The sequence below is a fragment of the Convolutriloba macropyga genome, chromosome 6 (assembly GCF_964194025.1).
Source record: "Convolutriloba macropyga chromosome 6, txConMacr16.3, whole genome shotgun sequence".
Taxonomy (NCBI): domain Eukaryota; kingdom Metazoa; phylum Xenacoelomorpha; order Acoela; family Convolutidae; genus Convolutriloba; species Convolutriloba macropyga.
Genome location: NC_134473.1, coordinates 61,709,047 through 61,722,647, shown reverse-complemented (window position 1 = coordinate 61,722,647; position 13,601 = coordinate 61,709,047). Strand labels below are relative to the sequence as shown.

General features: G+C 35.4%; 2 protein-coding genes across 7 annotated transcripts in view; one reads left to right on the top strand and one right to left on the bottom strand.

Annotated features, from left to right (window-relative positions):
- LOC142341822 (phosphatidylinositol 4-phosphate 5-kinase type-1 alpha-like) overlaps positions 1-13,601 on the top strand; it is a 61,831-nt gene that overhangs the window by 21,564 nt on the left and 26,666 nt on the right. For all 3 annotated transcript variants that reach the window (XM_075393064.1, XM_075393065.1, XM_075393066.1), the window contains exon 9: positions 7,568-7,728. In XM_075393064.1, coding sequence (XP_075249179.1) covers positions 7,568-7,728 — 161 coding nt within the window. The remainder of the gene's footprint in view (positions 1-7,567; positions 7,729-13,601) is intronic.
- On the bottom strand, positions 4,099-6,702 carry LOC142341115 (uncharacterized). 4 transcript variants are annotated; one of them, XM_075392000.1, is made up of 3 exons: positions 6,551-6,702; positions 5,281-5,498; positions 4,099-4,760 (listed from the first exon to the last, which is right to left on the bottom strand). In XM_075392000.1, exons 2-3 carry the CDS (start codon positions 5,398-5,400, stop codon positions 4,299-4,301), a joined length of 582 nt encoding a protein of 193 aa, XP_075248115.1. In that variant the 5' UTR covers positions 5,401-5,498; positions 6,551-6,702; the 3' UTR covers positions 4,099-4,298. The 4 variants fall into 4 exon arrangements, with proteins under 4 accessions (XP_075248115.1, XP_075248116.1, XP_075248117.1 ...); XM_075392001.1 differs by having other exon boundaries at positions 5,281-5,443; XM_075392002.1 differs by lacking the exon at positions 6,551-6,702 and adding an exon at positions 6,493-6,518 and having other exon boundaries at positions 5,281-5,443.

The window sequence follows — 13,601 nt, the reverse complement described above, 5'->3', positions numbered from 1 at the left end:
GATCACGTTTTTCGTTGTACGTAAATCAGGGCTTTCCCATTTGATTTGTGACTTAAATCATTCACTGTTTCCGGTAAGTAGATTTTCAGTGTATTACGCAATGTAGTGAATAGGGTCAAGGTCAAATGAGCAAAATCAAAAGAAATGGGATAAACCGATAGAGCCTAGTCATTAAGATTGAGTCATTGTGAATTGGGTTACCAGAGTTCATTAGAGTGGTTGCTTGTTTTAGTACTAAGCTTATTTGCCATTTGTTTAGAAGCTGAATTAAGGCTAGTTGTGAAATCACTTAAAATCAGAACACTTTTGGACACTTGACAAAAAAGGCTGTCAATTTGTCTTTTCTTTTTAATTGCTCTTGAATGAGAAGCATTTATTGTAAACATATGTGTCTTTTTACGACTGGAAGAGGAGTATTGAGATTCTACAGGTTTTTTTCTACCTGACGCAAGGTTGGTCATGACTAATTGACTTCTTTCTCTTCGATGATTTACCTCCGTTTTTGATTGTCGACTTCTGATTTCGAACATTGGGCTCTAACAATAGCTGTTTGTAATGTATAGCAATTGGGAACTATTGGTAATAGTCTTGGTGAAGAGGTCGATTTGAGAAATTTTCATTCCATTTAACCACCAGCCCCTACCCCCCGCCAGCACGTACCCCTCCCCCCATGTACCGCCCCCTCCTCCCCACGTACCCCTCCCCCACATACCCCTCCGCCACGTAACCCCAACCCCCACCTAATCCCCCCAACGTACCCCCTGCCCCGACCTAACCCCCCTCCCAACCCCCTTATTGAACTAAGAATTGTGTCTGCTTTTTTGCAACACTTTACAGTTTATTAGACTAATAGTTACTGTTGTCTCATCTTTTTTGATATTTTGATTTTGGCAAAATTATGTTAAAGATTTTAATGCACTACGCTTCGATTCGTTTCCGGTATTCTACCGGCTATCTTTCATGCAAATTTTTCGCTTGACCGTTTTGAGCTTTTCTTCTAGAATAATCTTTGACTTCTCGGGTGACTTTTTCCGGCAGTTCTTGATTTTTGATTGATTGCAATTGCTCTCACTCCGAAATAAACTTTTTTTGTTCAAAGAAAACCGATTGTTAGAGACTCGATGACAAGTCCCTGATAGCGGAGTGGATAATACATCAGTCGAGGTGACGAAATCAAATTAGGAGGTCGAGTTTCGAATCCTGCCTTCGGTAGATGTTTTCGCACGCATAAAGGATCTGTTCTGCCCCCCCCCCCTCAGCTTAATCTTTTATGACCCCCAGGCGCACGTGTTATTTTCTTACATAGTAACGTGCTATATATTAATATATAATTTGTAACTGGGGGTCATAAAAAACACTCGGGGCCGAAACAGAATAGATCCAAAAAAAATTTATCGAGGCTACAGCCCTGAATTTAAATTGCGCCGCCTGTCATTCGAGAACAATTTCTCTGACGTTAGTCGGTTTATGTGTCTATTACAAACCCGATGAGCTTCAAGATGTCATCGGCGGCTAAAATTTAATTATCACTTTTATCATAAATTCTTTAATCGCTGTAGAATGAAATCTGGGACAATTTTTGTACATGTGTGTTGCAAAATTTTCGCTGGTCGCATTTCTTAATCTTTTTTATCGCTTGCTTGAATGGTTTGACTTCTGGAGTGAATTTTCACGCTTCGCGTGATCTAAATTGCTGTCATTCAGTGTCTAAGTCTGTTGGTAACGATAAAGCAAATGCTAGTGAGGATAACCCCCTCCCGCAGTCGGATTTTTTTGCACCAGAAAAATTTTGCTTAGGCTCCACGCGTCTGAATTAAATTGCCCCGCTAGTCAATTGAGAGCAATTCATCGGACGATTGTTCAGTTGGTTAGCCTTCAATTTATCGCGAGCTTTTAATAAATAGTCACCTTCATCTTTAGTTTTCTCAACTTTTACACCAACTTTAACACCAGAGTCAAAGCTTTTTTCTATTTTTAATAGCCGCCCTCATCTTCTCAGCCGGCTATTATAGCGCTCCTATTTTTTTTACTTCGTCGAACTTTTTTTCGCTTTACCATTTTGCCGCTTTTTCGACATTTTGCGTGAAATCTTTTTGACTTCTCTAGGCTAGTTTCTCTCTTCTCTCATTCTGCTAAAAGTTGAATTTGAACATCAGTTGCTCAGCAAAGCAATTCAAAATGAACAGAGTCAGTATAAAAAATTGAAGTCAGAAATAGAAACGGGATAAACCCATAAAGCCTAATTTTAGATGCCCGCTATTTGAACGTCGTTCCTATAAGTCTTAGTTACCATCTCTTATGCTTATTGGTATTGATAGTAGCCCCTGTAGCCTCTCTCTAAGAAACAGAAGTATGTTCAACTACAAAATGCCATCAAAATAAATCGGACTTAAAAAATTTTTTTGTACAAAATTTTTTTCTCAATATCTTCTATTCGTTCAATCCCAATCATGCTTATTGGAATCAACGGTGGCTATTTTCCGGCAATCTGCCGGGTATGTTTTATGTTTTTGCCATGTTTCAGTTTTCATATTTATAGGGCAAAAACTGTTCTAAGGCTTGAAAATGGGTTAATGAAAATTTGGTTATAACCTAATTTTTTGTAGCCTGCAGATTTGCGATTCTGATGTTTATAGCTGAAAATAGCCGGTTTTGATGAAATAAGTGTTTTTGAACTTAACTAAAGTATTAATTACTTTCAAATTTAATTGTAAAAATGTTTTGATTGTTTTTAACTGCAATTTTTCAGCGTGTTTTCAGTAAAATTTGGTAATTAATCGGTAGTCTGTCAGGTATCGAGCAGTTTAACAAGCTCAGCAATAAATCTAGCAATTAATCAATAGCCTATTCAATAACACTAACGATCATTGATTTTTAAAAACTTGCTTTTACATAGTTAACTTTTTTGTGGTTTTGCTTCTTGTCGATTGTGTCCAAAAATATTTCTGCAAAATGGCAATTTGTGTTTTTTTTTCGAATTTTTATATTTTCTGGTTCTCGTTACCTTTGCAACCAGAGTATCTACAGCACAAATTCAGTTTTGATAATTCTCAATGTGTAAAGAAAATTGTTTGGCTTCTGTTATTCAATTCTTCTGTTAGTCAATTGAACAGTATTCAAGGTTTCCATTCAATTCTTGAATTTTATTTCAGGAGTTGTCCTATGTTTTTTCAAGATCTGTTCGCACATTCTCATGAATTTGAAGTCAAATTTAGGTCACGCTAAAACAGGAAGTGGAGCGAAAAAGCGATTGATTTTGCGGCGTGAATTTTTTCCAATTATACAGTTGTGAGAAAACTGTTTTTAAACATAAATTTGCTTTCTCAGTTGTGGTATTTTGTTCACATGTGGCAATTTGACTAAGTGGTTTTCCGGATCCCTGTGTTGTCCATTCTAGGTGTAGTCGTTTTTCAGTTTTTTTACTCATTGAAAATTCTTAAAATTGTGTCCACACTTGTCCTACTGTTTTTTTTTACTTGTTCGGCTTGTCCTTAGTTCACAACGTGGTCTACATATCGCGTGAAATCTTTTTGACTTCTCTTGGGTAGTTTTTATTTTCTCTCATACTTGCTGTCCCATAAACAACAGTTGCTCTGCAAAAAACTCTAGAATCAACAGAGTAAGTATCAAAAAGGAAAAAAAACGGCATTTAACCCTTCAAGCCCAATTTTAGATGCCCGCTGCTTGAACTTCGTTCTTTTTTAATCTTATTTATCATCAGTAATGTTCATCAGTAATGTTTATTAATTCTAGCTTCTGTATCCTCTCATTACTATTTCGATGCAGGACTATTTCGAACTACGGAATAACATCAGAATAGTACACAGGTGCACAAAATTCATTTTTTTATTTGTCTTCCAGTCCGAGTCGGAATTATGAGAATCAATGTGGGCTATTTTCGGTGAATGTGCGGTATGTTTATGATTGAAAATTTTGTTTAGCATCCTCTATTTTTATTTTGACTCGTATTAAGTTTAAATTTTGAGTCGTAAGCTTTTGACCCCCTGGAGAAACCGTCCTTAAAAAACGACTTGTGCTATTAATTTAGTTTCGTGCGCGACAACTCCAATTCATAGTACACTAGTTTCTTGCTATTTTGTGAAAGTCGCTAGTTTATAAAGTCAAATTTAAGAACTCAAATGGATTTTTTTCCATATCTGTTGTGTCATCGGTTCTAAAACTGTTAATAAAAGTATCTGAATTTGGCAGTTATTTTCACCCTTATCTATATGAAAAATAGTTTGGTTGCTTCAAGTGTTTTGGTTGAATATCCTTGGCTCTTTGGTTTGTATTCCAAGTTAAAACTGCGAAAATGAAGATGAACTGGGCGATGATCTCGAGCTAAGGTGTCTGTTGCGTCTGTAACCTTGTCGTGAAGGTTTTGTGCTCCAAGTACCGTATTCGGAAGTAAAGCTGTTGTCTCTTTCATGCTGTGTTCGATCGGGTGAGAATTCGATGCCATCGAACAGCCAAGATGGAGAATGTCTTGTTGCTGCTGTATAATACCTTTCATACGTAGAGGGAGCTCTGGAGGTGGGCCGGTTAGAACTGTAGGCGAGACGAGTGGAGGTGTTCGGGTAAGAGGAACTGAAAGGGAATGAGATAGCGGTGCTAGTGGGGTATGAGAAGCGTCGTCTTGCCGAAGACGGACAGTAGCTGCTGCCTGCTTGGTTGTTTGTGTAATAATTGTAATTGAGAGGCGATATAACTGAGTCTCTCAGGGTGTAGTTCGTGTCCAAGCTCTGTCTTGGGCGATATTGGTGCCTGGCATACCAAGCGGATATCTTTTCCGCTTGCTTGAGACCCCCCCACCACATCTGATTAGGTACATATTATTTGCAACCCCGTAACCAAATGTCATTATTATACTGATAAGTTTTCCCCCTCACATCCATGTGTGAACAAATCAAGGCGCATTTTTGAGCGAATAGTAGTTAGGGTTGTCTATTAAGAGATAGGACTCTAGTCATTACAATTAGTGCATAGTTTTTGAGGGCATAAGTTTTAAATTATAGGTGGGAACGGCAGCGGGGAGAGGTAACATTAAGATTTAACTGGGGTCGAATAACGTTTTCGTGGGTAACGGAAAAGTTCCTACCAATCTCCGTGTTGTCCGGGGAACGAGTCGTAACTATATGGGGATCTATTCTGTCCCCCCCCCCCCCCAGCTTAGTGAGCATAAATTTTTTATGACCCCCAGTCGCACGTGCCATTTTCTTACATAGTAACGTGCTATATAACAACATATCATATGAAACTGGGGGGGTCGAAACAGAATAGATCCCTATATCGTCTGGTTGATGAGTGACGTCTGAGTGGAGATCTGAATTGTGTAGCAAATGAATTGCGTCTATATTGGCCTTGTTTGAAATGAGGAGCTGTCTCTCTATGCTTGTACATTGACAAGGGTTGGTTTCTGCTGATGACATGTCCAAAGTAGTGTCTGTTGTTTCCAACATTGTTGTCGAAAATAGGTCGCTTTGCATATTTCACACGAGCTAATGCGTGCGAGAAAGGATGGAAAAACTCATATTGTTGCATTGTTTGTTTGTTTCTCCGTAACTAACCGGATTCCAATTTTCAAAAGTCAATTTTCAAATACATAAATTGCTGCTAGTTCCATCGGAAGTTAAAAAAATCTGTTAGTTCGTTATGTTCTTCCGGGCAACATTCAATTCAACTGAATGAGTTGAAGAAAGAGGGCGTTTAATTCCGCGGGCTCTTGTTTGATTAAGCTGGTTCTCAGCTAGTGTCGGCAGTCATTCGATATTCATGTGGTTACACGACAATTTATCTAGCTCCTAAATACCCAAGCGCCTAAGCCGAAAGGACCATAATTGGAAGGAGAAATTATCAAATGTTTGAAGTTTTGCTGAGTTCACTATGTAGCTTTAATGTTGTTAGTCGCTAATTGTTAGTTCTTTGGGGAAAAATTTTGAACTGAAGTTTTGTGGAAATTAGGCGAATACCAATTTAAACACTTAAAAGCGGTACTTCATCCTCTTGACGCGATAAAGTTTTCAAGTGACTCGAGTAAATGTCTGTTCATAATAGTAACTTACAAGAATCATCAAATTTTTGAAATTGTTTTGTTTAGAAAACGTGTGTTTTATAGCTTCAAGTGTCTTTTGAGGTACCGCCTGTAAGTAATTTAATTGGTTTTTGCCTAATGTTGGTGGATAAACTATATCGTGACAATGCTCAAAATTCAAAAACTCTGGTCAATTTTTGATTGATTTTTAATTTGCGAAGTTTTTTATAGTCACTTTAATACATATTATTACCAAGCAAAAAATGCAGTACCTTCAAATGTTAATTGGTATTCGCCTAATTTTTAGTTCCTAATTTTTGCGTAATTGCTACAAATATTCTTGTCTATTTTTTTACTGCCTGCAGTTGTTGTTACTTTTGTTACATCGTTCCCCAATTATGGATATTGCGATAGATGTTGAACAGTTTGAATTTAGTTGCGTGTTTCATTGACTTGATGACCTATTTTCAATGACATTAAAAAAACAGGTTTTTATCAAAATGTTTGCTGTCATCTTACATCGTCTCTCAATGGTTTTCTTAAAAGTTTGCGTTTGTTGTCGAATTTTGTCTTCTGTAAAGGTCTTTTGAACTTGACGTTGTTTGACAATAGCTTCGATAAAACTTTTTTTGGGGAAATTAAAAAACTAGTTTTTTAGTGTTCTGTTTACTTTCGTGGACGTCTTGGTATATGATTTTATTAGCAGAGTTGTTCTTTAAGGGATTCTAATAGGGTCGTCTTTAGCTTGCTCATATCTTCGAAGTGCAATTCAGGACTGGACCTGCTATGTTTCTTATATCGTTTGACATTTTGTTATGCATTAGTCACCATTTTCACTTCTGACTTACTCACTCTCGTTCAACTGAATTGATTTGTGAGATATACGCGAGTACGTCCAAGATCAGAAAGTGAAATTAATGGAAACGGGATAAACCAGTAGAACTGGGGTAGAGAGAGACCTAATGTTTGATGACCGTGCATTAAGTTATCAACATTAATTAGAGTATACTGCTAATTGGTTCTAGTATTACGCTTATAGTCCTCGAATTTAGAGGCCGAATTCAGCATATTTATTGGATCCATTGCAACTGTGGACTCAATTAAAACACTTCAAAAATTTTGTTTTGTCAGTTTTTGACGTACATTATGTTATCAAAGTTCATTAGAATTTATTCTGCTGATTAAGTATAGTATTAAGCTTATTTTCCTCCAATTTAGAGGCTGAATTCGCCGAGTGCATAATTCTTTTGACTTTAGTCGGCTATGTTATAGGTAATAAATTCTATTGGCGTGTTTTCCAGCTGTTGGTTTTGCTCATATGAACACATTGTATATGGTTCTTTTTAAAGGGGGATAAAGAATGAAGTTCTAAATATGTGACACTTACTATTGATGGTTTAATTTGACATCTTAAATTTGAACTGCCATTGAACCACGCAACAGACACATGTTTAAAAAGCAAGCTCTTTTTAATTCAAACTTATTTCACGTTTAGTGCAGTGGAATTGGAAGGTATGAAGTGTTTCTGTATTACAGGGTCTACGTATAAAAGGGTAACAGATGAGTCCAAGTCTTCGAGTAAAGTGCCGACCCTGAAAGACCTCAACTTCATCAACGACTTCAAAAACCTCGGGCGAATTGTCCTTGAACCAGACGTCTACAAGGCTCTCATCAACAGACTGGAAAACGATACACTTGTGAGTGTTGCTATATTTCCTCTGTCTGCATTTTTCGGGTTCGCTTTAAAAAGGTAACTATGACAAACCCTCTTAGTTTGTCCGCAAGACTTGAGCTAATTTTGGGTTTTGGTCTCCGTGTTTTTATTATTAATAGCCGCCCTCATCTTCTCAGCCGGCTATTATAGCGCTCCTATTTTTTTTTACGACTCGAAGAGGAGTATTGGTTTTCTTGAGGTTTTTTTTTTTTTTACCGGAAGTACTATTCGTTCAGACGATGTTTTGACCTAAAAGCGAAAGCGAGTAAAATTGCAGTGTGAACTAATTTTTTCTGAGTGAGAGAAGTTTTTTGATCATACGCTGAGTTTAGTGAATGACTTTTTGACATTGAAAAGTAGTTTTTGACTGAATGGCACATATAGATAACCATTTTTAGCCGTTTTTTCGTCTAAGTGGCCTAGTTTTTTTGCTTGTAATTTGGTTTTTTGTATAAATATTTTTTAATCGGTGCTATGTTGAAATGTAAACCCCGGAAATTGATAGCACAGTATTTTGCATAGCCTGAAATTGCGTTTCAAATGCGAAATTGGCACATATTTCTTGATTTTTTAGTTAATTTTTGGCTTTTTTTTCTATTAATTTCTTCATTTTTGGATCTTTTCGCTGTTTTTTGTCAAAAATCAGTTAATATGGCAACTTCCCTTTGATAATTCATATACTCAATGCCTCTTTCTACCTCGATGTAATTTGTTTCATAAAATTGTACATTTGCTAATCCGATTTTCGTAGTTTTTTGCCAATTTTTTTCAGTTTTTTGTTTGTATTTTGCTTTTAATTACTAGAAATAGTATTTTGGGGAACATGAGGGACTTTAATTTCGTTTCAATAAAAATGCAATCATTTTTTGGTGTGAAGTTTTTGAAAAAACAGATAAATTTTTTTCATAAATACAGTCTTAAATATTTTTTGACCACTTTTTTGCAAAATGTTTCAATGTTTCGCATGTCTGAATTCTGCTTTTTCTTGTTTTTTTTCTCTTGAGCAAGTTGGATTTTTGTCTCGAATGACTCGTTGTCTTTTCTATGTCTCGAATGCTGATCAATGAAATGTACTCGTTTTTCTTGATTTTTTTAAATTTGATTTTTAACTTTCAAAAATCAAGAATTGGTCTTTTTGTTACGGTGTTCCTAACATTGTGTCCATATTCTTCACATTCTCGTTTGTATCATTCTAGTTTTGTCCTGGCACCTACTTTTATTTTCGTTATATTGATTTTCAGTTGTTAAAAAATTGAATGAATTCAGCTTTTTCTTAGATCTTGGTTTCTTCGGTTTGCAATTGATTTAATTCAAAATAAAGCAGTACTGGGAGTTTGCTAGAAGGTCTTTTCCAACATTTCTACTTATTCCTATTCATTGCAATTTTCTTCCGGTTTCGGTATTGTTTTGAGACAATTTTTTGCCTTTGAATATTATTCTGTTGCTTTTGTTTTTCTATGATTAATTTAATTTTTGAATTAGTATGAAATCATGTTGTCTAGCATATATACAACAAGGAAGAATCATGTATTATTTTTGTCTAAATTGCCGTGATTAGAAATCTAATTGTAGTGGTTCTCTGATTCTTAAGTTTGAGCACTCTTTTTTGAATAATTTTGACTTTCCTATCTTTTTTGAAAAGTATTTATCTGCCGTTTGCTTTCGCGATCTTTTTGAGATTAGTATCAATAATTATCTGAGGGCAATTGATGGCCCTGTCAGCTTTGTCAGGCTATCAGCTTTTCGACCATCCTAAAAATTTCAGACTTTTTTAACGTTATCAAACGTTTTCAATAATAAAGTTTTGCTGCATTTTCTTTCTCTTGGTGACAGTGGTTTAAATTTCACCGATTTTTAGATCAGACCCGGGCAGGTAATGAGTTAATGGTTTAATACAAAAGGTAATGGCTTCAGCTTTTTGCGAAGTTTTGGTGATTCGAGTCGCTTCCGGAATTCTTCCGGCTATGTTTTTACTTCGTCGAATAAAAAAATGTTTCGCTTTACCTCATTTTGCCGCCTTTTCAACATTTTGCGTGAAATCTTTTTGACTTCTCTAGGCTAGTTTCTCTCTTCTCTCATTCTGCTAAAAGTTGAATTTGAACATCAGTTGCTCAGCAAAGCAATTCAAAATGAAGAGAGTCAGTATAAAAAAATCAAAGTCAGAAATAGAAACGGGATAAACCCATAAAGCCCAATTTTAGATGCCCGCTATTTGAACGTCGGTCCTATAAGTATTAGTTACCTCTCTCTAATGCTTATTGTTATTGATAGGAGCCCCTGTAGCCTCTCTCTAAGAAACAGAAGTATGTTTAACTACGAAATGCCATCAAAATAAATCGGACTTAAAAAATGTTTTTGTACAAAAATCTTTTTTTTTCAATATCTTCTGTTATTTCAATCCCAATCATGCTTATTGGAATCAACGGCGGCTATTTTCCGGCAATCTGCCGGGTATGTTCGTAGTTTGCTGTGATTTCTTAGCATTGATAACTGAGATTATTTAATGTAAAAAATGTTGAATTTCAAGTAGATCATTGAAAGTTTATTGCTGTTTAATATTTAACACTTGGTTTCTCTTAATTTTTAGTGACCACAAAAAGAAGAACACAAACTGCTCTACTGATGAAAAACGCACAGTGTTAAGTTTTCTGCTATTGTCGACAAAATGTAACTAGCAATATATTGGACATTTTGGTATTTAACAGTTGAAAATAATGCTGTTAGCTCAGATACATTTATAAGTGACAATCACCTTCCTCTTCGCCCTATCTTTGGCTTTGGTTTTGCAGCCTCAACAAATAGGAAAACCTCATCAAAAAAGATTTTTTTTCATCGCAATTTTCAAAAATTCAATAAAACTCGTGTTTATCCTATTGAAATGTACGCGTCAGAATGTTGCTAATTATCTCGAGCAATTTTTTGGTTTTTAGCAAGCTTGCAAATGAGCTCTCTATTTAAATCTTTTAATCAAGCTCATTTTCAGGGGTTCATGCAAAGCTTCAATTTAAATCGTAATATTAGACCCTATTTATCTCAATCAATTGTGATGGAGCGATGAGTGATTACAGTTTTCATGTCATGTGCTCAAGCTGATGTTTTACGTGATAAGAGCTCATAAATAGTCAGCTTTGTCCTAATTGAAACATCGATGTTCTTCAGTTTTTAAAGATTTTGTGTATACAAAACATTCCTCAATTCTACTAATCGTTCTTAACAATTCAAATAACAACCCAGGGGCTTCAGAACTATTAATTGCTCTTCAAGGAAGTTGGAGGCTATTATTGTAAACGTGTTAGTCTTTTATACAGTTTTGGCTTGACCGTAACATTCTTTGTAACATACTTTAGTTTTCATTTTTGAGTGATCTAAGTTGCTCCCGTTCTAAAATCAAGTTATTCGTAAAAGCGACTGTTAGCGAAAGGAAATCAAAGCCATTGTAGCTGGGTGGTCAAGATCTTAGACTGCAAACCTTGAGATGAGGTGTTCGAAACCCCTTTGGGATCCTTTTTTGCACCGATAAAACACCCCTCTAAATTAAATCACCCCGCTTGTCGTTCGAGAGGAATTCATCCGACGTTAGTCGGCTTATTTTATTTATTAGTACAAAAACAACAAATTTATTGATTTAATTGCATAAATAATTAATAGCCGCCGTCAGCCTCTCAAACGGCTATTATTTAAGCGCTCTGATTTTTACAATTCAAAGAATTTTGACATTGATTTATTTTTTTGATCTGTTTTCTAAAAATGGTATTCCCAGTTCAATGCTGTTCTAGGTATAGTTTTTTGTTTAGTCAATGAAAATTCCTTGAATTGTACGTCAGGACTTGTCCTGCTATGTTTTTTACAATTCAAAGAATTTGAATTGTATTGGGGCCTTGTCTTTTTTTCAAGATCATTTCACAGATTTTCATGATTTTTGAAGTCAAATTGGAGCCGTGATTTTGGTCACGCCGAAACAGAAATTGGAGCGATAAAACGAGTGGTTTTGCGGCGTTAAATTTGCTCGCTCTAATTTTAAAGTAGAGTGAGAAAAAGGTGGCTGAACAAAAATTCGCTTTCTCGCTAGTGGTTTTTTGTTCACATGCGGCAATTTCACTTGGATTTTTTCTGTTTTTTTCGATTTTTTGAATCGGATTTTGTTCTAAAGGATTTTCCCAATCCATTCATAGTTCATTTTAGGCCTAATTTTTTGAAACAAATTTTCATTTCTCGTGAGTGGTTTTTTTTGTTCACATGCTGAATTTTGGCATTGATTTTCTGTTTTTTTTTTTTTAAAAATTTTTATCTGATTTCTTTCGAAACGGTTTTCACAATTAACCCATAGTCCGTTCTAGGTCTAGTTTTTGTTTTGTCAATGAAAGATTTTTGAATTGTACGTCAAGACTTGTCCTGCTATGTTTTTTAAATCGCTCTACCTTTTGATCATGTTTTTCGTTTTACATACGATTTTCACGTTTTGCCTTACTTCACTCACTTTTTCAACTGAATGGATTTTAAATTCTTTCAAGCATTGAATTACTCAATTTAATGAATAATTAAAGCCCTGTCATTTAGAATTAGGTTATCAAAGTTCATTAGTGTTTGTTAGTTGACATTAGTATTAAGGTTATTAGCTTTAAGTTTAGAAACTGAATTAAATATAGTTTTACAATTTAACTGAAACTGCAAGCCAAATTAGAACACTTTGTGACACTGGAAAAAAAAACAGAAAAAAATTTAGTCAATTTGTCTCTCCTTCTTTTTTCTTTTTCTGTTTCAATCCCGATGTGATTCAAGCGCGTCAACGGCGGCTATGTTCCGGCAATCTGCCGGCTATGTTTTCATATTTAAAGTAATCTTAATTGTGGATTATTTGTGGATATATTTGAATCGTATTGGTGCGCTATTTTTCCGACTGGATCAGGATTAATTTTGACGGTTTTTAATAGCCGCCTTAGCTTCTCAGCGGGCTATTATAGTGCACCTATTTCAAAGAATTTGAATTGTATTGGGGCGCTGATTTTTTTTTAAGATCTGTGCACACATCTTTATGATTTTTGAAGTCAAATTGGAGTAGGTATTTTGGTCACGCAGAAACAGGAAGTGGAAGTGGAGCAAAAATGCGAGTAGAAATTTTCTCAATCAAATTTTGAAGTTGAGTGAGATAACGGTGCATAAATAAAAATTTGCTTTCTCGCTAGTGGTTTTTTCACATGCAGTAATTTCACTTCGAGTTTTACATTTTTTTCTCAATTTTTGGATCGGTTTTTTTCTAAATGTTTTCCCAATTCATTCATGTTTCCTTCTCGGCCTAGTTTTTTTGGAAATTTCCATTTCTCGCTAGAGGTTTTGTGTTCACATGCGGCATTTTGACACTGATTTTCTGTTTTTTTTTTTAATTTTTTTGATCTGATTTTTTTTAAAATGGTTTGACCAATTCACTCATAGTCCTTGCTAGGTCTAGATTTTTTAGCCAATGAAATTTTTTTGAATTGTACTTCAGTACTTGTCCTGCTATGTTTTTTTACTTCGTCGAATAAAATCTTTTTCGGTTTACCTTAGTTCACAGTTCAAAATGTTGCGTGAAATCTTTTTGACTTTTCTAGGCTAGATTAACTGTTCTCTCATTCTGCTAAAAGGGTTTTTAGACAGCAGTTGCTCAGCAATTCAAGATGCACAGAGTCAGTATCAAAAAACGAAATCAGAAACAGAAACGGGATAAACCCACAAAGCCCAATTTTAGATGTCCGTTACTCGAACTTTGTTCTTAGTTACCATCTCTAATGCTTATTGGTATTGATACTAGCGCTTGTGTCGTCTCGCTACGAATCCAGCTCTAAAATGACATCAAAATAGTTCGCACTTTAAAATTGT